Source organism: Caretta caretta, chromosome 14, assembly GCF_965140235.1.
Source record: "Caretta caretta isolate rCarCar2 chromosome 14, rCarCar1.hap1, whole genome shotgun sequence".
Taxonomy (NCBI): domain Eukaryota; kingdom Metazoa; phylum Chordata; order Testudines; family Cheloniidae; genus Caretta; species Caretta caretta.
Window position 1 is genome coordinate 7,390,047 of NC_134219.1, and position 24,840 is coordinate 7,414,886.

Consider the following 24,840-nt stretch of genomic DNA (forward strand, 5'->3'; position numbering starts at 1 on the left):
GGGGTTCCAAAGAGGATGGAGCTAGGCTATTCTCAGTGGTGGCAGATGACAAAACAAGGAGCAATGGTCTCAAGTTGCAGTGGAGGAGGTCTAGGTTGCATATTAGGAAAACCTATTTCACTAGGAGGGTGGTAACCTAGGGAGGTGGTGGAATCTCCATCCTTGGAGGTTTTCAAGGCCCTGCTGGGATGATTTAGTTGGAGTTGGTCCTGCTTTGAGCCGGGAGTTGGACTAGATGCCCTCCTGAGGTCTCTTCCAACCCTAATTTTCTTTGATTCTATGAGCTCTCCACCTCTTGTTGGTCAGCCAGGAGCTGACTGGCCCTCGCTTTAAACCCTTTCCTGGTATTTGGAGGCTTCTTTCCCCCTTTAGCTGCCTTACCCTGCCCTCCCTCCCTGTTGTCATAGTTTAGGAGCCATATTTTCAGGATCCTGTGGGTCTCATCGATTGCCTGTCCTGTGATCAGAAGGAACTTTTTCCCATTGGACCAAATTGGCACAGGCCTAGTGGGCCTTTTTGCCTTCCTCACAGCATCACAGAGGCACAGTTAAAAAGAAATAGGACTTTGGAATTTAATATTAAGAATTTATAAGAAGAAATTTTAGTTTTGTCACAACTTGCAGCTCATCTCCAAAGTGGAGAAAGGCTAAAAGGGTCAGCTCCCATTTCACTGGGGAATCTTGTGTCTCTGCGAGAAGAGGAGACCTCAAGTCTTCACAGACCAAGGTCCCCCTCTGGGACTCTCTACCCTGTTTGCCCCCTGGATGATGGACAGCAATAAATGTGGCAAGCTTCTTCAGAAGTTAAATTGCTTCCTGACAAGACAATAAACCACATCCCCCACCCTGTTGATGAAATGCAACATGTCACAGTGGTATTGTCCATCAACACGTGGACCACTTTTCCATTAGGTGAGGAAGGAAAGCCTTGAAAGCCAAGTAAATTGCTCTGAGCTACAACTTTTCTATATTCATATTTTTACAAATTTCCATAGACATTGCCGATCCAGGTGACTGAGAAGGAACAATATAAATGGATGAGAGAATGGAATTTTAAAGAGGATGGCACAAAGTGGGAACTAGATGCAATAGTCTTTTTCTATGTCTCAAAAACTCACTGATTTGAAGGAGTTCAACTCCATGTCACTAAGAAAAATGACAGAGCTGTTCCCAAGAGGTGGAAATTGAGGGCTCATCAGTATATCCTTTAAGGTGTTGTTTAGCTGAGAAGGAGGCAAGGGATGTGCTAGCGGAAGAAAGACTTTCTGAAGCTTCCTAGAAATGTTTGTCTATGGGAGTTTCCAAGCATGAACTTTAGGAAGATGACTCGGTTTGGAAACAGTAGCTCAATGAAAATAAGCCTTATATGCTACTGGACAAAAGCTTTAAAAGGGGCGGGGAGGCAAGTGACTATTTCAGCACCTAGTGGTAGGGCCATTCAGGAAGTCCCTGTCTGACTCTCTTATCCTGGTTTCACGTTCTCTGACCAACATTCTGCTTCTGAATTCCAATCGAATTATAGTGGTTACATGCTCTTATATTTTATGTTTAGTATGAAGAAAAAGTGAAGTGCAGTAGGTATCTGCTTCCCAGAGGCCACTCCAGCTACGAAGAAGGCGCCCCCTGGTATGTGACAGGGATGGCCTGGGAATCCTCCATTGAGATCTCCAGGACACCTTTTCATGGAGGTACTCAGCAATCCTTTGCAGAAGGTTTCTGCCTTATTTCTTCCAGCACAGTAGAACACTTTCCCATGCCACTCCAGTATTAACTCTGCTGGCATCAGTTCAGTACACAGCATAGCAGCATAAGGACCAGATCTGTACCCACATGGTTGCAGCATCTGCTCCCTTGCCTCCTCAGCTACAGATAGGGTGACCTGGGAAGACAGGGGACGTTTTCATTACAACTGCTTGTACCGCAAACAATAGAGCATGTGATCCCCCACCCATGGTGATTTCCAGGTCCCTCAATCACAGTTTCCCTAACATGCCAGTGGTTTGAGTGGCAGAAACAGGAGTTCATCTCAGAATCTGAAAGCCTAGGGTGACTGCTACCAGCAGCATTAAGGGAAAGAGGGGTGGGCTTCCTGTGTTCTCTTGTGGCCACAACCCCCATCCCCAAGAGCTGCCTTGCACAAAGACCACAATTTGGGAGGCTTAACATGGTCCCTGGTCTGAAAGCAACATCTATGTTGCTGAGGGGAGAAGGAATTGTCCACCTGCACTCCCAACAAGGGTTCCCACAAGTTGCAGCACAAGACTTGTCGCCCATACCACTGGGCCATACTCACCATGGCTGGAACACCTGAATAGCTACTGGTTCTGATTAGGTTCTGGCTTGCACTTGAGTGTAATAAGGGGAGTGACTTTTAAATAGCAACCTTGTACCAGACCCAGAGAATGCACTGACAATGGTTGCCTTGTGCTTTCCATGCCTTCAGAACATCCTCCACACCAGCAGAGAGGCTTTCCCAGATTAAAAGACAGAAAAGGAGAATGCATGATGACATGTTCAATGAGATAATGAATGCCTCCAGGACAGCTGATACAGAGCTCAGAGCCAAGAGGATTTCATGGTCGGAAAAACTGGATATGGAGAGCATCCCAGGAGCAGGAGTGTGCCACGCAGGATGAGATGCTGTGGATTATGAAGGACCAGTCAGACATGTTGAGGCATCTGGTTGAGCTTCAGAAAAACAGCTTGAGGCTACACTCCCCTGCAGCCCCTGCACAATGGCCTGCAAATATTGACCGGGTCCCAATCCCCCTCCCCCAAACATTCTAAGAAGCGGGTGGGGAGGAAGGTGCAGTATCCCCTCCACTCAACACTGGGGGAGTGTACTAAGAACAAAAGGTGGCCATTCAAAGACCTTTGATGGGTAAGACTTCTGTGCTTTCACAAACAAGCTGACCTGGTTTCTCCCCTCCCAGTTTTATCACACTGTTTACCCAAGGTTAAATTATTTTCCTGTTCTTTCAGTTTTTTCATGTTTGTGCAATAAAAGTCAAATTTTCAAGAATGAAATACTGTTTGTTTATTCCTAGCATTCGGGTAGAGGGAGGGGAACAGGGAGATACAGGAAAACTGATGCAATTGAGGAGATGGTATGGGAAAGCACAATGCAGATAAGCAGCGAACATTACTGTGGCTCATTACTAGAACGGGTTTCAAAGCCTCCCAGAGATGCAGCGCTCCTTGCTGAGCTCTTCTTATTGCCCTGCTATCTGGCGGCTCAAAATTAGCTGCCAGCTTATCCACTTCCATGCCCCACCTGTGCAGAAACTTCTCTCCCTTTGCCTCATAGTTACTATGGAGCACACAGCAGGCAGCGATAGCAATGGGGATACTGCTTCCAGGTCCAGTAAGCAAACTGCTTCAGCGATCCTTTAAACGTCCAAAGTCATATTCCATCACCATTCTGCACTTGCTCAGCCTATTGTTGAACCGCTCCTTACTACTGTCCAGGTGGCTGGTGTACAGCTTCATGAGCCATGGGAGCAAGGGGCAGGCTGGATCTCCCAGCATCACTACTGGCATTTTAACATCATCAATGGTTATTTTGCAATCTGGAAATAAAAGTCCATGATTGCAGCTTTCTGAACCAATCTATGTTCCTAAAAATGCGTGCACCTTTCCTGACCATGCCATGTCGGTGAAAGGCCCCCTGTGATTCACCAGTGCTTACAACACCACTGAAAAATATCCCTTTCAGTTTATGTATTCTTTGGCAAGGCAGTCTGGTGCCAAGATAGGGACATGCGTGCCATCTATTGTCCCACCGCAATTAGGGCACCCCATCGCAGCAAAACCATCCACTATGTCCTGAACGTTGCTTCTCCACTGTCAAAGCAATTCTCATTTTAGTGCTGCTGTGCTTCAGGGCTGAGGAAAGCATTGCACTAAGTTCCTGGAAAGTGCCCTTCCACATTCAAAAGTTCAGGAGCCACTGCTCATTATCCCATAGCTGCATAACGATGAAATCGCACCAGTCAGCGCTTGTTTCCTGGGATCAGATATGGTGCTCCACCATGTTCAGCTGCTGTGTGGCTATCAGCAGCAACCTGGCACTGTTTTGCTCTATGGCTTGCATCAGGGCTGCATGAATAACATTGCAATGTTCTGAGCGGCAGCTCCTGTCTCAGCTCTGGAAATACTGCCGGATAAGGCACGAGGTGTTTGTAATGCTCACAACAAGAATGCACAGCTGAGCGAGGTCCATGCTCCTGGGGCTATGAAATACATGTGCCTAAGCCAGACTTTCAAAAAAAGGTGTGAAAAAACATGGGTTGTTTGCCATTGATATCATGGGAGAGAGGAAGGGAGGAAACTGCATCGAGGGAGGTCGAAGCCATGGTCCCACCCTCTCCCCATGACAATGATTTGGTCTCATGCGGCATTGCAAGCCCATCCCAAAACCCCATTTGGCTAGTTGAACTGTGGAATAGCTACCCACAGTGTAATGCTCTGGGCATCAATGCAAGTGCCGCTAGTGAGGATGCACTCCACCAATACAATGTATGGGGTGTGGACACACCCAACCGACTTAATTACTGCGGCGGATGAATTTTCGACTTAATTTAAGTCGACTTAACTTTGTAATGTAGACATGCCCTTAGAAGTACCCACTTACAACTCTTAGCATATTTATTAGGTAGCTGCATTAATGGATTTCAGTGAGTTTCGCCCAGGCTTTACATTGAAAAGATAACTGTGATGGTGGATCTCTAAAGATGAGCAATTACAAGGAGATGTGTGATGACTTCTGGAATATCTACCCTTAAAAGATGTACCCTGAAAAAGGATCATGCTATTTCTATACTTGCTGCGTTATATGGGCTCATTACGCTAACTGAAAAAAATAGGTAATGTCAAAATGGAAGCTTTTCATTTAACATTTGTTTGTTCTAATGGAGTAATTCTTAAAAATACTTTTAAGGACCACACATACAAAATCCCTGACATAAAGCACTAATAAAATGCCTTGGACACATTAAGCATTATCAAACAACAACAACAACAGATTACGGTTAGGCTTATATGACAACCGGAGTAGCTGAGCCAAATGAGTGTCAACCACTTTTTTGGGTGTAAACCAAAAGACCTGGAAAATAATAGGAAAAGTTCAGCTTCATGAACAGGGAGAAGCAGTAGATAGGAGGAGGAATGGTGAGAAAGTAAAATTAATAATAGGAAACATTTTCATAAAGCATTTACAGTGTGTACTCAGACTTTTTATTCCAGTTAAAGAAAAGAAAGTTGGTTGCCTACTGTAATGAAAGGGCGCTCTCAGTCACATTCCTTATAAATGAATAACTTCAACTAACAACCTCCATCACAAAAAATACAATTGTTATTAGTCTCAGCAGATAAACCAAGGACTAAATAAAGATGGAGACTGAATCATCTTCATTCCTAAAGATTATCCTCCCTCCAGATCAAAGGCACATTAATGGTTAAGTCTGAAGAATTTTCCATTTGAACTGTCCCCACTCCACTGGATTTTAGCTTCCAGTGCTACCAATCCAGCACCTTTCAGAAACCCTAGAATTCACAACTTTACTTTTGTTAAAAGAAGTAGGGAAGTGAGATTCAAGCATCTCTAATCCGATTCTGTTGGAAAAAAATACCTGCCTAGGCATTTGAAATGAAATAGTGTTACTTCTACTATCTCTTTGATGAAGCAATGTCACAGCATTGCAGCATGGTCGTGCAGGGCTGTCAAAAATGTTTTTCAGCCCCACAGTTTCTATGCACCCTTTTGTGGAGGGACAAAATAAAAATAATTCTTATCTGACCTCTTTTCCCAATACTTTCTGATACACTATGCCTTAAGAAAAATGAGCATTCCAAAATGCACAGGTGCACAAAACCTGAAGATTGCAATTCATATTTGTGGTCATGATCTAGATATTAAAAACTTACAGTTGCTTTTGTCTGTGCCAAGTACTCTGTCTCCATTTTACTAAGACGTGCATTTGTGTCCTCAAGCAGTTCTTGGATATTTTCTGTGTGTTTCTTCTGAAGATCAAATTTTTCCTTTTCCATTTCTGCCACAGCGTTGTGGAGCTATATTTAAAAAAAAAATATCACCAGGCTATTCAGTGACTTATAAAACTGTACAGCTGACTTTTCTGACCTTTAGAATAAAAATCTTATTTCCCCCCTTATTAATACATGATAAGGTTTTCTGGATCACTGCTCCAGAACTAAAAAAGGAAAGAATCTTAAGAATGTATACACCAACCAATTTATATTTACCTTTTACAGAATATTGAAAATATATTTGTAGTTTTTGCCATTAATTTTGTTGATCCTGTACTCATTTTAATATTGAAATTGAACCACTTACTAACCTACAAACTTAGTAAATTTTCTACTGTACAAATAATATGCTCTCCACAACTACTTTCCTTCTTCTAACAGTACGTCTCAAAATGTATGAGATTGGGGACCCTGGAAACAAAACTATCCACTTACCTGAATTAGAGAGTGTTATCTGTGACACCAGTCTGAGCTACCACACTATACTTCCCAACACATTACTTCCATTCTAACAGTAAGTGCACCCCTTTCTGGATTAAGAGCTTGAGCCCAGATTTGTAAAGGTATTAAGGAGTTGCTGCCCTCAGCAGTGCAACACCCAACTGATTTAAAAGCCAAAAATCTCATCTTAAAAAGGACTTCAATATGATTTGGCACCTAAATATATTTAAAAATTTGGACCTTCAAATCTAAATTGATTAACAAGTCACCTTGTTGCTCAGGTTTCAAACATGCCCATTTCACTCACAATAATGACCTAAAGAACATGCAATGTCACACAAATGTGGGTAATGACACTAAAATCTGTTAAAACCATATTAATTTATACATATTTATTTTTTAAATAAAAACACCACAGCAGTGGTCAGTCTCCTTGTCAGGTGCCTGAAACATACTGGAAATGCTGATCTTATGATTTTTATGCAAATGTACGCAATGATGCTATTCATCAGGACCACCTCTTCATAGAGTCTACTGTGAAAGTGATAATGTAAGTCTTCCCCAGAACTGCCAGAATGAAAATTGAAACTATATAGAGGGGGAAAGTAGGTGCTGGAAAAATCAATCTATTTTTCATTTGCAGGAAACTTGATTGTGGTTAGCATGCTTTAAAAAATAATCTGAAAATAGAAATTATAAAGTACCAATCCTTACAGACAGGAATATGAAAATGACCACCAAAGTTAAGAAAACTAATGGATACCCATTATAGGACAGTCCTTGTAACAGTTGCTCAAAAAAACTTCTTACCCAAACAATGCATGGAACTCCACATAATGAAAGCAACTAACATGATTTTATCATTAGCTCAATATTTATTACTGGGAGAAAAAGAACTTGATTTTACGGCTATCTAGGTCTTCTTTATTAAAAATTTGGGACAGATGAAAAAAGGCCTTTTCAGTAAGCACAAAATCAGAGAATACCTGATTACACTTTTTTTAAAGTAAATGTTACATGAAGCAACATGTTTTTTTGACTCTAAATCATGCTGGAAACACAGCCCCTAGTTTGTTCTACAACGCTACATCAGCAAAATATGCTGAGTCTCCCATCAACAACTTGACTCCTTACACAACAAAGGACAGTAATGACATGACTTTGCAAAGGTCAACGTCTATTCAAAGGGAAAAAAGGACCTAAGAAGGACAAGATGAAATAACTTTCATATACACTATAAAAATATTCTACCTATCCATCTTTATTGTATTGTCTTGGAACACTGAACTCTCACTTTTTTTCCCATGGGGTAAATGGTGCCTTTACACCACTCCTGTGTTTTTAGTGGATATAAAATTAACATAGCATTTTTGTTTGCATCCTTGTTTGTGTTCTTGTATCATTGATGACAATGACAGCTTTGGGAATAGCACTTGCTAGTTAACTGTCCATGCAGAGCAAGTATGATGAACTCAGGGTCAAAATACTGTTTTTGTAAGAAACAAAACATTGAGCATTCTTGCCTCAGGTTCTTTGCTATCGGGAAAAACAATGTTTATGAGCAAGTTTTCTTCCAAAGCAAGAAGAAAAACTAACAAGGCCTTTGGCTCATATGTCCAGGTGCCAAGACATAAAATTAAACACATCGTCTCTGGGAAGGGAGGCACCTCGACTTTGGGGCGACCTTCCTCCCGCTCCAGTGAGTTAGCAGCACACTGCCTCAACAATACTGTGGCAAGGCTGGAGCTGTACTGTGATACATCTGTCTCAGCACACACTGATGCTGCCTTAAGCCTAAAAGTAAATAAAACTTTTATTGAACAATTTAAGTGTCACTGCACAAATAGCTGTTCAAAAGAGTCATTGTGGTGTGGGCAGCCACAGTTCAACAGATAAAAAATCCACATCAGGTAAATTGTGACCAGAAGAATGTGACGGGACACCTTCCTTGTATACTCAGACAAATGGATTTGTCAAAAGGAAAAGACAGGGCTTGCAGATAGCCTCCAAAGAAAGACTGGGATTTGCTCGTATGTTTTGGAGGACTAGGTGTAGTGATGGTGGTGGATACAAATTAAAATGGCAAAATTTTGTAGTAGGTCAAATTTATAAAGATCTATTTTAGGTGAAAAATATATTAAGAAAAACCGGCAACATTACTCTAAAGGTGATCACAGAGAATGCAGAAAAATAATTTCAGAAGTAGCATGTGTCCCTTTTAATTTTTTAAAATTAATCGTTATCAGTATGATGAATTGTTCATTTGATCTTTCCACATTTCTATTGAATGAAGACTTCAGACTTAAAGCAAATAAAGTGTTATCCATTACCCTTTTCTCCCAGTCATTGTTCAAAGAATCTGTGCTTTGCTCACACAACTTCTTTAACTCCATAATCTGCTTTTCCTTAGTCTCTCGGACAACTTGTGACTCACGAACAAGGGTCTGAACTGTCAAAAAATAAGAAAATAAACCAATTCAAGAGATGCCCCCTTCCAATACTGGCAGCAATGCAATTAGATAACTCCAGTCTTCCTTTCTGGTATCACTTTCTGATATCTTTGTCTTTTTAAAAAATGATTTTGATTGTGTGATAACGTCCTTACAAATGTAACACTTAAATTCAAAGCCATAAAACTGGATATTTAAACCAATATGGGATGCTCTCTTTCCACTGTGGTTTTGTTTACTTATAAAATATTTCCTGATGACTTCTTTTTCTCTCTGTGAAAATATGAATATACAGAATTCTGTAAAACCTTCAGTAAGTATATAACATAAGCAAATTAAGTACCTAAGGAAAATATAAAAACATTGCAACTCTAAATACCTTGCATCAAGATTTTATGCACTGCCAATTATTCTTAAATGTACCAGAACAACAGAAAAACAGTAGCAGTTTACATGGAATTCTCTCAGAATTTTCAAAAGTGTCTAGGGATTTTGAGTGCCCAACTAAAGCACCTGAAAAGATCCTGATTTTCAAAAGAACTGGGCATCTACCCTCTGAAAATCAGGCCCCATAAAGATATGTCACATTTGGCTCCAAAATATTGAGGCACTCAAAATCATAGAATCGTAGAATATCAGGGTTGGAAGGGACCTCAGAAGGTCATCTAGTCCAACCCCCTGCTCAAAGCAGGACCGATCTCCAATTAAATCATCCCAGCCAGGGCTTTCTCAAGCCTGACCTTAAAAATTTCCAGGGAAGGAGATTCTACCACCTCCCTAGGTAACGCATTCCAGTGTTTCACCACCCTCCTAGTGAAAAAGTTCTTCCTAATATCCAACCTAAATCTCCCCCACTGCAACTTGAGACCATTACTCGTTGTTCTATCATCTGCTACCACTGAGAACAGTCTAGAACCATCCCCTTTGGAACCCCCTTTCAGGTAGTTGAAAGCAGCTATAAAATCCCCCCTCATTCTTCTCTTCTGAAGACTAAACATCCCCAGTTCCCTCAGCCTCTCCTCATAAGTCATGTGTTCCAGTCCCCTAATCATTTTTGTTGCCCTCCGCTGGACTCTTTCCAATTTTTCCACCTCCTTCTTGTAGTGTGGGGCCAAAAACTGGACACAGTACTCCAGATGAGGCCTCACCAATGTCGAATAGAGGGGAACGATCACGTCCCTCGATCTGCTGGCAATGCCCCTACTTATACAGCCCAAAATGCCACTGGCCTTCTTGGCAACAAGGGCACACTGTTGACTCATATCCAACTTCTCGTCCACTGTAACCCCACTAGTCACTTTTCAAAATTCTTGACATAAAGATTTAAATAAACCATAAAGTAGGGCTGGACTAAATGCACTGAATAACTAAATTGCTCAATTCTCCACCCAGAGCTTAAAACTAATCTTGAACTTGTTACACAGTTCCAAATTGATTATTTTCAATTAGTTTTAGAATTCATGTGCCACTGAACCTTCTACTTCTGATTGGGATTTGAGATATCAAAGTATTTCTATCACAAGAAACACTGCTTATGTTGTATTTTAAGCCCCTCAAAAACCAGTAAGCACTAAACCTAACAAGAACTTGCTGTCTCTTGAAAAATGTAGTATGGAAAATGGAGCGCAAAGAGAATCCAATGAGCATCTTAGTCAAATGACAAATTATGGCCACTCTTTGCCAGCAAACTTATGCACACAACTCCTACTGCAATTCAACAGGAGTTGAACATGTGCACCTAAAGGTAAAATGCGGCCCTTAGTCATTAATGTATATAGTACCACTACACAAAAATAGAAAGCAAAAAAAAAAAAATTCTCATAGTATCACCTTTCTTCTCTAGCTTCCTAATAGTCTCCTCAGCTTCATTCTGTTTAGTTTTGTAGAGGGTCTTCAATACCTCAGTTTCATTATTCTTTCTATCCAAAATCTGTAGTAGAAATTCACAACACTTTAACAAACCTGTGCTTGCAAAGAAAAATATAACCCACAACCAAAGAACAATATCATATATGTGGATATATAACCGTGGAAGAGTTTTGCGCAGTCAAGAGATGCTCTGGCCTCATGGAAGTAAGGAAAAGTGTGACATTATCATTTCCACAGTAACCAACTGCAATGGTTATAAACAGAGGATGAATTCAGATGGGAAGCAGGCAACAGCAGGATATGAACTTCTCAGGAACAAAAATACTATTTTATTGTAAATGTCCTTATTAACAAAGAAAAAGTAAAGAGAAAGAGAAAATGTTACACAGACAAGTAACTGATTCTGAAAAAGAATGATCTTCACAATGCATCAAGATTTCACAGGTCTTGAACCTTGGTCCACAGGGTTCCCAATTGATTAACACCTGCCTGCTCCCACCCAGTGGCTCACTACTAACCAATTGAGCAGAAAAGACCATGAAACCTGAAGTTACATCAGAGAGGGTTTCCCTGGGTCTGACTGGAGGAACACACTGAGCTCTGATTGACATGCCTATTTAAATCCAGAGGAAGTTATCCATACAACTGGGTTCTACCTGGCTGCTACACTGGACCCTGCCTTCTTGCCTGACTCCTGAATCCTGCCTTCTAACCTTGGCCCTGGTTCCTGCTTCCTGGACCTGTTCCTGTTCCTGTCATCCTGTTCTGTTCTTGATTCTTGCCCCCAGTCTCTGAATCTGGCTCTGACACTTGGCTTAATACTCCAACTCCTTGGCTTGATTCTCGGACTCTAGCACAGAGAGGGGCAAACTATGGCCCACGGGCCACATCCGGCCCACAGGACCCTTCCCTCTGGCCCTTGAGCTCCTGCCAGGGAGCGGGGTCAGGACAGGCTTGCAGAGGAGCCAGCCGAACTCCCCGGCAGCGTGGTGACCGGGGCTAAGGCTAGCCCCTTGCCCCTCCTCTTTTGCTCCCCTCCCACCCTGCCTCCCTCACAGTCACAGTTCCCCCAGCACCTGGGCAGCGTGGCTGCAGCTCTGGCCAGGCGGCACGGCTATAGCACTGCCAGACCTGGTGCTCCAGGGCAGTGCTGTCAGGGGGAGTTCCAAGGCAGGGGGAACAGGAGGGGGAGGCGAGGAGCAGGGGAGATTGCAGGGGGATGGTCAAGGGGCCTGGGCCCTGCTGCCAGGGACAGGGGCAGAGCAAACCATGGCCCCACTCCACCTCCAGCATGCTTAGCCCCTATCCCCAGCAGCCAAGCCCAGACAGGGAGCGAGCCCTGCCTGACTGCCAGGGAGAGCAGCCAAACGAGCAGGGGAAATGCAAAGGGAAAGGACTGAGCCCCCCTTTCCCCCACCCCACAGGTAACGTGGGGCGGGGAGAGCAAGGAGGGTTGGATAGGGGGCAGGGAGGCCCCAGGGTAGCGGTCAGGGGGTGGGGAGCAGGGGAGATTGGATAGGGGTGGGGGTCCCAGGGGTGGTCAAGGGGTGGGGAGCAGGGGAAATTGGATAGGGGATGGGCATCCCAGGGGGATGGTCGGGGGCAGAGGTGTTTGGATAGGATGCAGGAGTCCCGGTGGGCAGTCAGGGGTGGGGAGCGGGGGGGGTTGGATAGGAGTGGGGGCCAGACCACGCCTCGATGTTTGGGGAGGCATAGCCTCCCCCAGCCTTCCCTACCCAGCCCTCCATATAATTTCTGTACCCAATGTGGCCCTGGGGCCAAAAAGTTTGCCCACTCCTGCTCTAGCGAAAACCTTTATCTCTGACTCTGGCTCCGACCCTTGGGTTGACTCCCCAACTCTTACTCCTGCTTCAACCACTAGACCCAGCATCTTTCATAGAATCATAGAATATCAGGGTTGGAAGGGACCTCAGGAGGTCATCTAGTCCAATCCCCTGCTCAAAGCAGGACCTATCCCCCATTAAATCATCCCAGCCAGGGCTTTCTCAAGCCTGACCTTAAAAACTTCTAAGAAAGGAGATTCCACCACCTCCCTAGGTAATGCATTCCAGTGTTTCACCACCCTCCTAGTGAAAAAGTTTTTCCTAATATCCAACCTAAATCTCCCCCACTGCAACTTGAGACCATTACTCCTCGTTCTGTCATCTGCTACCACTGAAAACAGCCTAGAGCCATCCTCTTTGGAATCCCCTTTCAGGTAGTTGTAAGCAGCTATCAAATCCCCCCTCATTCTTCTCTTCTGTAGACTAAACATCCCCAGTTCCCTCAGCCTCTCCTCATAAGTCATGTGTTCCAGTCCCCTAATCATTTTTGTTGCCCTCCACTGGACTCTTTCCAATTTTTCCACCTCCTTCTTGTAGTGTGGGGCCCAAAACTGGACACAGTACTAAGATGAGGCCTCACCAGTGTCGAATAAAGGGGAACGATCACGTCCCTCGATCTGCTGGCAATGCCCCTACTTACACAGCCCAAAACGCCACTGGCCTTCTTGGCAACAAGGGCACACTGTTGACTCATATCCAGCTTCTCGTCCACTGTAACCCCAAGGTCCTTTTCTGCAAAACTGCTGCCTAGCCATTTGGTCCCTAGTATGTAGCGGTGCATGGGATTCTTCCGTCCTAAGTGCAGGACTCTGCACTTGTCCTTGTTGAACCTCATCAGATTTCTTTTGGCCCAATCGTCTAATTTGTCTAGGGCCCTCTGTATCCTATCCCTACCCTCCAGTGTATCTACCTCTTCTCCCAGTTTAGTGTCATCTGCAAACTTGCCGAGGGTGCAATCCACACCATCCTCCAGATCATTTATGAAGATATTGAACAAAACCAGCCCCAGGACCGACCCTTGGGGCATTCCACTTGATACCGGCTGCCAACTAGACATGGAGCCATTGATCACGACCCGTTGAGCCCGACAATCTAGCCAGCTTTCTATCCACCTTATAGTCCATTCATCCAGCCCATACGTCTAACTTGTTGGCAAGAATACTGTGGGAGACAGTGTCAAAAGCTTTGCTAAAGTCAAGGAACAACACGTCCACTGCTTTCCCTTCATCCACAGAACCAGTTATCTTGTCATAGAAGGCAATTAGATTAGTCAGGCATGACTTGCCCTTGGTGAATCCATGCTGACTGTTCCTTTGTCTCAGCCCCAACACAATATAATGTAACAGTAAATTTAATAGTGTTGAAGACAATCCAAGAATGTAAGCATAAATTTTATTGATAAACGCTCAATAATCCCTCTGGGATCCCACCAAGGAAAGACCACAAACACAGGGAAGAAAAAGTAAGATGCAATGTTTTCTTTATAAAAGAATTAACACTTCGGCATTCAGTGGGTAAACAATTTTTCTCTTTTATTTTAAAATACTGTAAGACATTGTCCCAAGTGACCCTGCTGTGTCACTCAAAAAAAATATAATTGGTTATTCCAAAAGTAAAAGCAAGGGTAGCATTTTTGGGCCTTACCCTGTCTTTTGGTAGTACTACATTCTCTATGGGGATATAGTGTGCACACTGATGACCCACTCCAACTTCCTCTCCATGTCTGACACCTTTAATAGCATTCAGTTGTTTTCTTTTTCACTCCCAGCAATACATCTGCCTGTACCCTAAATATCACATTAAAAACTCCCTCTCCCCATTATCTTACCTCTGAAACTATTTATATATTTGCTTGCAATTCCTTTACTATGTTTTGTGGGTCCTTCCAAAGACAGTACACTCTAATGGAGATTTACTATGGTGTTCTATGTACACTGGAATCTACAATCCAAAGGCAAAGACAACTTTTTGTCTATCTTCATTGTCCATAACCAGTATTTGGTTATACATAAACATTATATCTCTATACTCTGATCCTTCAGAAAATCACCAGTTCTCTCTGTCTAGTCAAGTACTTTGATCCTATCAGACTCATTAGCATAATTTGCTTTCTCAGTCCCACCTTTGCTGATCTTTACTCCTTGCACTGATATCTCAACCTTCTTCCCTGCCTCCACTGAATGAATCTGGCCATCCCAAGAGAGCACTACTGTTGGAGGCAAGCCACAGAAGGAAAGCAACAGATATGTAGGGATATGGAAGCCTCTCATCTGAACTTCCTTCCTTTCCTTAAACCATCAAGACTATTTTTAAAAAAAATTTTACTCTTTTTTTCTTTCCACATTCTCATAAAAAAGATTTAAACTTTAGTTGTCTTGATATGTTGACAGCAAAAGACAATCCTATATAGGTATTTGTATTTATAAAAATACAAACACCTCTGTATTTATAAAAATATACTTATCATTGAAATTGTACAGGCAAACTAAATGTATAGTACTGTCTAATCTGAATATTAAAATAAAAAGATGTATATTTATGTAAGTTCTCATGCTTCTGGATGCAGTTTAAGACACTATTTTAATGAATATTATAAACTGAACGTTAAACTTAACATTTATGTTTCAGTTAACGTTAAAACATTTTATAGTAATCCTAAAAACCTCACATCAAGCAGAACACTGCCACCCCAAAACAGAATGTTACTCTCTCCTACATTAAATAATCTTGTGATTAAAGAATTAATGCAACACTATTGAACTTCTTCTGAAACATATCCAACATGATAAAACAACTTCAAAAGATGGAACCTTGACAGCAGTTTGAAAAAAACAACAACTAAGGAGATGAGAAAGCATCTCAACTATTCCTTATTCTTACAAAGCTGTTTCCTTTAGACTCTCATCTTCACTAGCTGGTTACACTTACAAGCTTTCAGAACAGATGAGTCAAATATGCACCTGACCAAATATTAACATCCTTTATGGGAGTCTTTGATGTGTCATAGTGTTGTGTCAACTGACTTCCTCCAAGCCTGTGACTCAGTTTTGAAAAACAAAACTGAGACACTCAGTAATGCTAAGCCTAAATTTGGATAAGGCCCCACGAATCTCATCCTGTGAGGTACTGAGCTCTCAACTCCCATTAACTCCTTGGAAATTAAGGGCGATCAGCACCTTGGAAGAAGCACTGAGTATCTCAGAGGCTGTGACCTTATGTATAAAAAGCACGATACTGAGATAAACAATAGAGGCGATGACAGTCTTTTTAAATCATTTGCAAAGTGATGCTTTGCAACACAGTCAGAAGAAACCCTACGTAGCCCAAAGTCACCATTATTAGGTGACAGTTTATTGCGGTGCAGAATCAAAAGTAAAACAAAAGTTTGATGAATTAAGGGTGAGCTGAAGTGTGAGCGAGTTCAACAGGTTGCCACTCTTCTTATTAAACCAGCCTACTTTTTCAAGCACAGCGTCAAAAATAAAACAGGGAAACCAAGGTCCGGTTACCGTGCGGATAAACAAATGCATTTGGGAGACTCATTTAAACAATTAAAATGAAAAGAAAATGTTCAAGGGACACTGAACTTTACACTAAAACCAATAAAAGCCAAGGGATACAAATTTACAAACACAATGCTAGAGTTAAAGCTGGAGCTTCCAGAACAATAATCCGAAGGTGGTCTTGGTTAATGATAAAATCACAGGGTTTCCAGCTTCACTATCAGATGAAGCCGCAAAAGTTGCTGGGTTGTGAAGCAAAAAAATGTTCTTCAAACCCCCATATTTGCAGTATCATCACATAGCACATACAATAACTTTTCACAGAGACATTTTCCTTTTCCAAGTTCATGCCAGTATTGGAGATCTCCCTTTCAAATCAATTTTTGCAAACTGCAACAAACAACAAAATCTTATTTTAAAGGAAAATGAATGTTAATCTGAAAAAGCTAAAGAAATTAAATTCAGCTCTGAATTATTTATTAGGAGCATATTCGATAGTATACAGATTCATGAACTGTACATCCCTCAGAAGTAACATCCAAACATTTCTTACCTTCTGAACATCAGCATCATGCTTCTGCTGTAATTTAAGCTTTTCTTCATGAAATTTAGCTTCCATTATTTTTGTTTTCATCTCCAGCTTTAAAGGAAAAAGTATCTCATAGTTATTAATTGACTTTCAGAATAAAATTATATTAAGGCCCTTCAGTGATTATTTACTTTCCATAATTAGAAAACTAGTCTTTTGCTTGGGGGGCAGAGGGTTTGCTACTCGATAAACGATACAAAAAAATTCAGGTACATTTTTTTAAGTGTTTTCATACCATTTATTTCATACAAACATTAACAGTTTCAATCTGCACCCACTGTTTAAAAAAATTGTAGAAGATTTTAGCTGGTGAAAGAAACGACAATCACTGTCCAAAAAGCTAAAATTATATTTTTAAACAAAACAGTGTGAAAAGAAAGTTTTAATATTTCTGATAATACACATAAATCATGCTAAAAGCTCGTATTTATTAGGCAGGTGTTTCTCCAATTTATACAACGGATTTCCTTCATCTCTCACTCATGTTTATTTTTGTAGGTTTCTATTATTCACAGATCTTATATTCCGTACACACTTCCTTTTTTAAAGATTCTTTTACTTACAAAATCATTAAGATTATTGCTGGAAAATCAGCAAGCTGGAAATATCTTGGTTTTGCCTTTTTATTTGTTTATTATAGTTTATTTAAAAGCTTGCATGTAACATACCAATGATATTGCTGTTCATTGTAAACAGGCCAAGTTGTTCACGTAAGACGACAACATGATAATTTAAATCTCTCATACAATTCTGACAATGCTTCTCAAAGGCCATAATAAAAATGTATCTCCATATATCATAGCTCTTTACCAAAAATCTTTCTAAAATGACCAATGATACTTTGGACCATACTATAGCTCTCCCACTTAAAACTAGTTACTTCTGCTGCTCAGGGAGTGATGCAGCCAGAAAGCTTCCCCCAGCATAATCAACCCTACAACCTCCTTTGTTCGTAAGTGACACATCAGGATGGGGTATGGGTGACAATGGCTGGCCAGCAGAATGTTCTCTACTGGACTGTTCCCACTAGCACACCTTAGACCAACATTTAAGCTGTTCTAAGAGATGGTGAATTGCCACCACTCTCCTCAGACAGCTGAATACAGGATCCCAGCCACCTTCCCTCCACCCTCAGCTCCTGCACAGCTTGGCTGGACCAAAGATCTGGCCTCTTGTGTTTCACCAAGACATGATGGATAAACTGTATTATATACAAGAATATGATTGAGATCCCACACGAGCCTTCAAGAGCAGAATTGGGCCAGGTGTGCCCAATCAGCTAATTAGGCTTTAAACGGGGAGTCTTTTGGCTGGAGGCAGCTAATTAGGAACAGGCTCATCTGTGCAGCAACAGGTGGGACCTATAAAGCCAGGAAGGTAGCTACAGACTGGGTCAGCTGCTGAGAAAAGGCAGTCACTCCCTGGGGAGAGGGTTTTTGGAGCTGGTACAACCAGACACAGAAGGGGAACCAGAGCGTAGAAAGCAGTCCAGGGAAGGAGCATTGAGGGCAGAGAAAGGAAGCCCAGAACTGTTGAGCTGAAGGTCCCTGGACAGGAACCTGGAGCAGAGGGCAGGCCCAAGTTTCCCCACCAGCCACTGAGGGAGTGGCACTGGGGCAGTGAATGGGAAGACTGCCTAGGACTGTTGATGGACAGATCCCAGAATGGGAACACTGAGTGACCAAGCCAAAGGGCTAAGTGACAAAGAAGATGCTGCAGGTCCTGGAGCAAGAGGAGCTGCAGACCAGAGTGATGGCATGCAAACTGCAGATGGGGCACTGGCCTCAAGAGCTAATCCCAGAGTGATCAGGAGGAGGCACCATATTGGCAGTGAGTGGAGCACCCCGTGACAAAGAAGCAAATTCATTATTCATTAAATTTATTGTTCTGTATTTTCTTTGGTTTATATAAACACAGTATTTCAAGAATTGATCTAATTTATTTTACGTATACAAACATACATGTTTAATACAAACACATTGCTATCAGTTCACTATAACACATAGCTATATCAATATAGATATTTTTAAACATCCACATGCCAAAAGATCACAACTTTACTGCACTGAACTTAACAAGAAAACCCTATGGGCAATAGATCCTGTCAACAGCTGAAAGTAGGAGAGGCAAGGGCAGTAAGCCCTTCCATCAAGGACTCTCCACATTTAAGTACCAATACATCTAACTGTACTATGCCTAAGCAGGACATCTAACCCAAAGCCCAAAATAGGTCTGCAGTCCTATATAAGCTACTATGCCAGAAAACTTCTCCAAGTCTTTTGCCAGCAGATCCAACTCTTTTCAACACAGATGGGTGGACTGATATCTAATCCAAAGGAAAGGAAATCTATTCCCCTCATTTTCCAAGTATCACAGACTCTTGTATTCTCAAGATAATCAAATGCTTAGACATTTCATAATATGCACTTGTACCACATGTATGTTAAATATGCCCTCTCACTGGCAGCCAGTTTTCTCCAATTAGCAAGAGTGCATTGTAGCTCAATGTATGAATTCCAGCGGAGTTTCCTTTCAAGTATAACAGGACCTGGCACTTCTTTGCAGAAAAGGATTCTAAACTTCATCTGGAGAGGACTAGTGAAGAATGTATCCAGATATATGGTATGAAAAACTCTGAAAATGCTTGCTCAAAATAAGAGAGAGAAGGCTCATTACTCAAGGACAGAAACACTATGCTGACAGCTTGTGCCACACACTATCAAAGAAAATGCGGAACCACCTGATCAACATCCTCTAAAGCAAACAAGGAAAGATTAAGAATGAGCTCTCAAAACTAGATACTCTCATAAAAAACCAACCTTCCACACAAACTTCCTCATGGCTGAACTTTACAAAAACTAGACAAGTCATTTACAACACACACTTTGCTTCTCTACAAAAGAAAAAGGACACTAAACTACTACATGCCACAAGGGGCCACAACAGTTGTTCCCTTAACCCTCCCAGCAATATTGTTAATCTATTGAACTATACCCTTAGCCCAGCAGAAGAATCTGTCCTATCTCAGGGCCTCTCCTTCTGCCCCTTCACCCCCACGAACACGATACAGTTCTGTGGTGACCTAGAATCCTATTTTCAACATCTCCAACTCAAAGAATATTTCCAGCACACCTCTGAACAACATACTAACCCACAGAGACCTTCCTACCAACCCTACAAAAAGAAGGATTCTGGGTGGACTTCTCCTGAAGGTGGAAACAACAGACTGGACTTCTACACAGAGTGCTTCCGCCGACATGCACGGGCTGAAATTGTGGAAAAGCAACGTCACTTGCCCCATAACCTCAGCCGTGCAGAACACAATGCCATCCACAGCCTCAGAAACAACTCTGACATCATAATGAAAAAGGCTGACAAAGGAGGTGCTGTCGTCATCATGAATAGGTCGGAATATGAACAAGAGGCTGCTCGGCAGCTCTCCAACACCACTTTCTACAAGCCATTACCCTCTGATCCCACTGAGGGTTACCAAAAGAAACTACACCATCTGCTCAAGAAACTCCCTGAAAAAGCACAAGAACAAATCTGCACAGACACACCCCTGGAACCCCAACCTGGGGTATGCTATCTGCTACCCAAGATCCATAAACCTGGAAATCCTGGACGCCCCATCATCTCAGGCATTGGCACCCTGACAGCAGGATTGTCTGGCTATGTAGGCTCCCTCCTCAGGCCCTATGCTACCAACACTCCCAGCTACCTTCGAGACACCACTGACTTCCTGAGGAAACTACAATCCACCGGTGAACTTCCTGAAAACACTATCCTGGCCACTATGGATGTAGAAGCCCCCTACACCAACATTTCACACACAGATGGACTACAAGCCATCAGGAACAGTATCCTCGATAATGTCACAGCAAACCTGGTGGCTGAACTTTGTGACTTTGTCCTCACCCATAACTATTTCACATTTGGGGACAATGTATACCTTCAAATCAGCAGCACTGCTATGGGTACCCGCATGGCCCCATAGTATGCCAACATTTTTATGGCTGACTTAGAACGCTTCCTCAGCTCCCGTCCTCTAATGCCTCTACTCTACTTGCACTACATTGATGACATCTTCATCATCTGGACCCATGGAAAAGAAGCCCTTGAGAAATTCCACCATGATTTCAACAATTTCCATCCCACCATCAACCTCAGCCTGGACCAGACCACACAAGAGATCCACTTCCTGGACACTACGGTGCTAATAAGCAATGGTCACAAGAACACCATCCTATACCGGAAACCTACTGACCGCTATACTTACCTACATGCCTCCTGCTTTCATCCAGACCACACCACACGATCCACTGTCTACAGCAAAGCTCTACAACACAACCGCAAATGCTCCAACCCCTCAGACAGAGACAAACACCTACAAGATGTCTATCAAGTATTCTTACAACTACAATACCCACCTGGTGAAGTGAAGAAGCAGATTGACAGAGCCAGAAGAGTACCCAGAAGTTACCTACGACAGGACAGGCCCAACAAAGAAAATAACAGAACGCCACTAGCCAATCACCTTCAGCCCCCAACTAAAACCTCTCCAACGCATCATCAAGGATCTACAACCTATCCTGAAGGACGATTCATCACTCTCACAGATCTTGGGAGACAGGCCAGTCCTTGCGTACAGACAGCCCCCCAACCTGAAGCAAATACTCACCAGCAACCACACACCACACAACAGAACCACTAACCCAGGAACCTATCTTTGCAACAAAGCCCGTTGCCAACTGTGTCCACATATCTATTCAGGGGACACCATCATAGGGCCTAATCACATCAGCCACACATTCACCTGCACATCTACCAATGTGATATATGCCATCATGTGCCAGCAATGCCCCTCTGCCATGTACAGTGGCCAAACTGGACAGTCTCTACATAAAAGAATAAATGGACACAAATCAGACGTCAAGAATTATAACATTCAAAAACCAATCGGAGAACACTTCAATTTCTTTGGTCACTCGATTACAGACCTAAAAGTGGCAATTCTTCAACAGACTCCAACGAGAGACTGCTGAATTGGAATTAATTTGCAAACTGGATACAATTAACTTAGGCTTCAATAAAGACTAGGAGTGGATGCGTCATTACACAAAGTAAAACTATTTCCCCTCCTACTGTTCTTGTAAAGTGCTGGAAATGGTCCACCTTGATTATCACTACAAAAGGTTCCCCCCGACCCCGCGCTCTCCTGCTGGTAATAGCTCACCTTTCCTGATCACTCTTGTTACAGTCTGTATGGTAACACCCATTGTTTCATGTTCTCTGTGTATATAAAATCTCCCCACTATATTTTCCACTGTATGTATCCGATGAAGTGAGCTGTAGCTCACGAAAGCTTATGCTCTAATAAATGTGTTCATCTCTAACGTGCCACAAGTACTCCTTTTCTTTTTATAGAAACACTTAAATTACCTTAGGTAGACTAAAGTTTCCAAATCCTTTTCCATTTTAGACAAAATGGTTAAACTATTCTTCCCTGACAAGTCCCAAATACTCAGCTTTCTCCATTTCATTTACAACATTAGCCAAACAGTGCAGAGAAGGTGGAATTTTCAAAAATTAGATGCCCAACTCGCATTGGCAGAAGGGTGCCTGACTTCATTAGGTGCTTTTTAAAATTCCAGTGTTTTTCTGACTTGCCTGCTCTGCTGACAACATGTGTGATGTCATCACCCGATACTGGGGAACTCCACAGCAGACACAAAAGTAAAATAGGGAACCTATGTTTCAAATATTGAATTACCAAGTTTTTAAGGTGCAATATATTTTAATAATTAGTAGTATCAAGATTTTATTTTGTCAGGGAAGGGTGATTTTATTTTTAAGTTTATCTTTGAAGTGAGACTAATCCTGCATTCATACTGACTTGTTGGAAAAATTGTGGTAATAATATTTAAGATTATGAGTTTGATATTCAGTTCTATGTCCATGAGGCATAAGTACAGCTGTATTATCTTCCACAGCCATTTTGAAACCATTAACTCAACTGTTTAATGTGATAAACATATCTCAGTAAAAATCTCAGTAAAAATATTAAAATTTTAGAATTACTGCCAGCTTTTCACTTACATAGAGCTGCACAGTGGGCCAGTACAAAGACTATACACCACTTAAGTCCTTCGTATGTCCTATTCTAAGGGCTTTTAGAATAATAGGATTTTAATAATTAATAGGATTTTAAATTGTGTATATGCCTGGGGCAAGCCTTAAAGCAGGGATGAACTTTTACCCCGACACACTTTTATCAACGATTTGGTAAATATAAAATTTAAGGATGACACAAAGATTGGCATAATGGCATACAGGTCAGTCATATAGATAGGTTTGGCAGGATTCAATTTATATTTGTTGGCAAACCTCTATTTTGCCACAACATTGAAATCAACCAGAAAAAAATCAATTGGTAACAGGTGTCATGCAGCCTCCTCCACACCTTGCACCTGAGGGATTGGGTGTCACTAGCCCTGCAGTCATAGCAATGAGGGAGAGGGAAAATGAGAGCAGAGCTGCAGAGGGCTCCCTGTGTTGCCACAGGGCCAGTAACACCTGATTCCAGCAGGCGCAAACTGCAGGGAAGGCTGAGACCCCGGGGAGGCATAGCAGACACCCCTGGCCAGGACTACAGAGAGTAGGATGAGTCCCTGGGTACAGGGAGACCAACCCGCTGCTGAATGACTCGGTCCATGAGAACAAGCTGTTCAGCAGCAGGGTCTGTGCTCAGACCTCCCCACACCTTGCACCTGCAGAGGTTGGTTGTCACCAGCCCCACAACCACGCAGGAAGCCCTCTGCAGCTCTGCTGTCACAGCCCTGCTGTTTCACTCACCAGCCAGGAATGTGGAACCATCCATGGTAAGTTTCAGAGTAGCAGCTGTGTTAGTCTGCATCCGCAAAAAGAAAAGGAGTACTTGTGGCACCTTGGAGACTAACAAATTTATTTGAGCACAAGCTTTCGTGAGCTACAGCTCACTTCATTGGATGCATCCGATGAAGTGAGCTGTAGCTCACGAAAGCTTATGCTCAAATAAATTTGTTAGTCTCCAAGGTGCATCCATGGTAAGGAACTGTTCAGAGGCACCTTCTGGACAGGGCTCATCCTCCTCTTTGCAGTCCTGGCCATGAGTCTCTGCTATGCAGGGCCAGGACCTGAACCTTCCCTGCAGCTTGCATCCCAGTGTCTTGGATCCCTGGGCTAAGCGTGCATGAGGCAGGTGGGAGCAAGAGAAGAGGCTTTTCCCCTAAATTTCAAATACTCTTATCTACTTAAAGAAAGGAATATCTCTGAAATTTAAAATGTGCTTAAATGAGTCAAGTTAACTGCAACGTTTACTTACTAGCATGTTCATCTCCTATCACTAAATTAAACTTAACTTCCTGGTGATAGCTGACTGTATTTCCGTGCCAGCTCCTCTCATCTACCATCAGTTTCTGTGTCTTAAATTGTGTTATACTTTATAGGTTTAATATATATTGCAAACACAAAATATTATACAAACAATGTCATGGTAACCCTTTCATGTGTTTCAGAAAGAAAGCAGATGAAAATAATTTAGACCTCAGTGCATTCATCTTCATCAGAAAAGCAATTGTTGGTTTATGTACTGATGTCCATGTACACTAACAGCTTACATATGAATTCATCTCCTTATTCCTAATTAAGAGATAGCTTAGAACAGAAAGTACATGATGCACTATCCCTGAGATAGAAAAATAACTTAATTTTTGAGTAGATATTTATCCATAGCTGAAAAGTTTGCAATGAAGTGTGAAATTTATCCATTGCCATAGCCTGAGTATCATTCCTTTGGGTTTCTGTCATTGTTTATTCTCCTCACAGAGACTATGAAGCAATTAAACCCTAAGGCCATGTAAACATTACTGATGTCAAACATCTGTGCTGCCCCTGTTATTTAAAGCCATGGAGGGTGATACCAACAGAACAGCTTTTAAGTGCCTAGGCAGACTTTCCTTTCTTCCTATTTTCAAAAACTCATCAACAGCAAACAATTATGTCATCACACCACCGTAAAGCATTTTCAGAAATGTAGGAGTTCTGTGTAAGCTTGAAAGC

At 42.2% G+C, this 24,840-nt stretch overlaps 1 protein-coding gene across 7 annotated transcripts in view; it reads right to left on the reverse strand.

Moving 5' to 3' along the window:
• CEP112 (centrosomal protein 112) overlaps positions 1 to 24,840 on the reverse strand; it is a 361,941-nt gene that overhangs the window by 276,931 nt on the left and 60,170 nt on the right. For all 7 annotated transcript variants that reach the window (XR_007352397.2, XM_048817467.2, XM_048817466.2 and 4 more), the window contains 4 exons: positions 16,705 to 16,791; positions 10,766 to 10,865; positions 8,816 to 8,934; positions 5,925 to 6,068 (listed from right to left, as the gene is read on the reverse strand). Coding sequence is in view for 6 of the 7 variants with exons in the window: in XM_048817467.2 (XP_048673424.2) it covers positions 5,925 to 6,068; positions 8,816 to 8,934; positions 10,766 to 10,865; positions 16,705 to 16,791 (450 nt within the window). In the remaining variant the exon portion in view is untranslated. The remainder of the gene's footprint in view (positions 1 to 5,924; positions 6,069 to 8,815; positions 8,935 to 10,765; positions 10,866 to 16,704; positions 16,792 to 24,840) is intronic.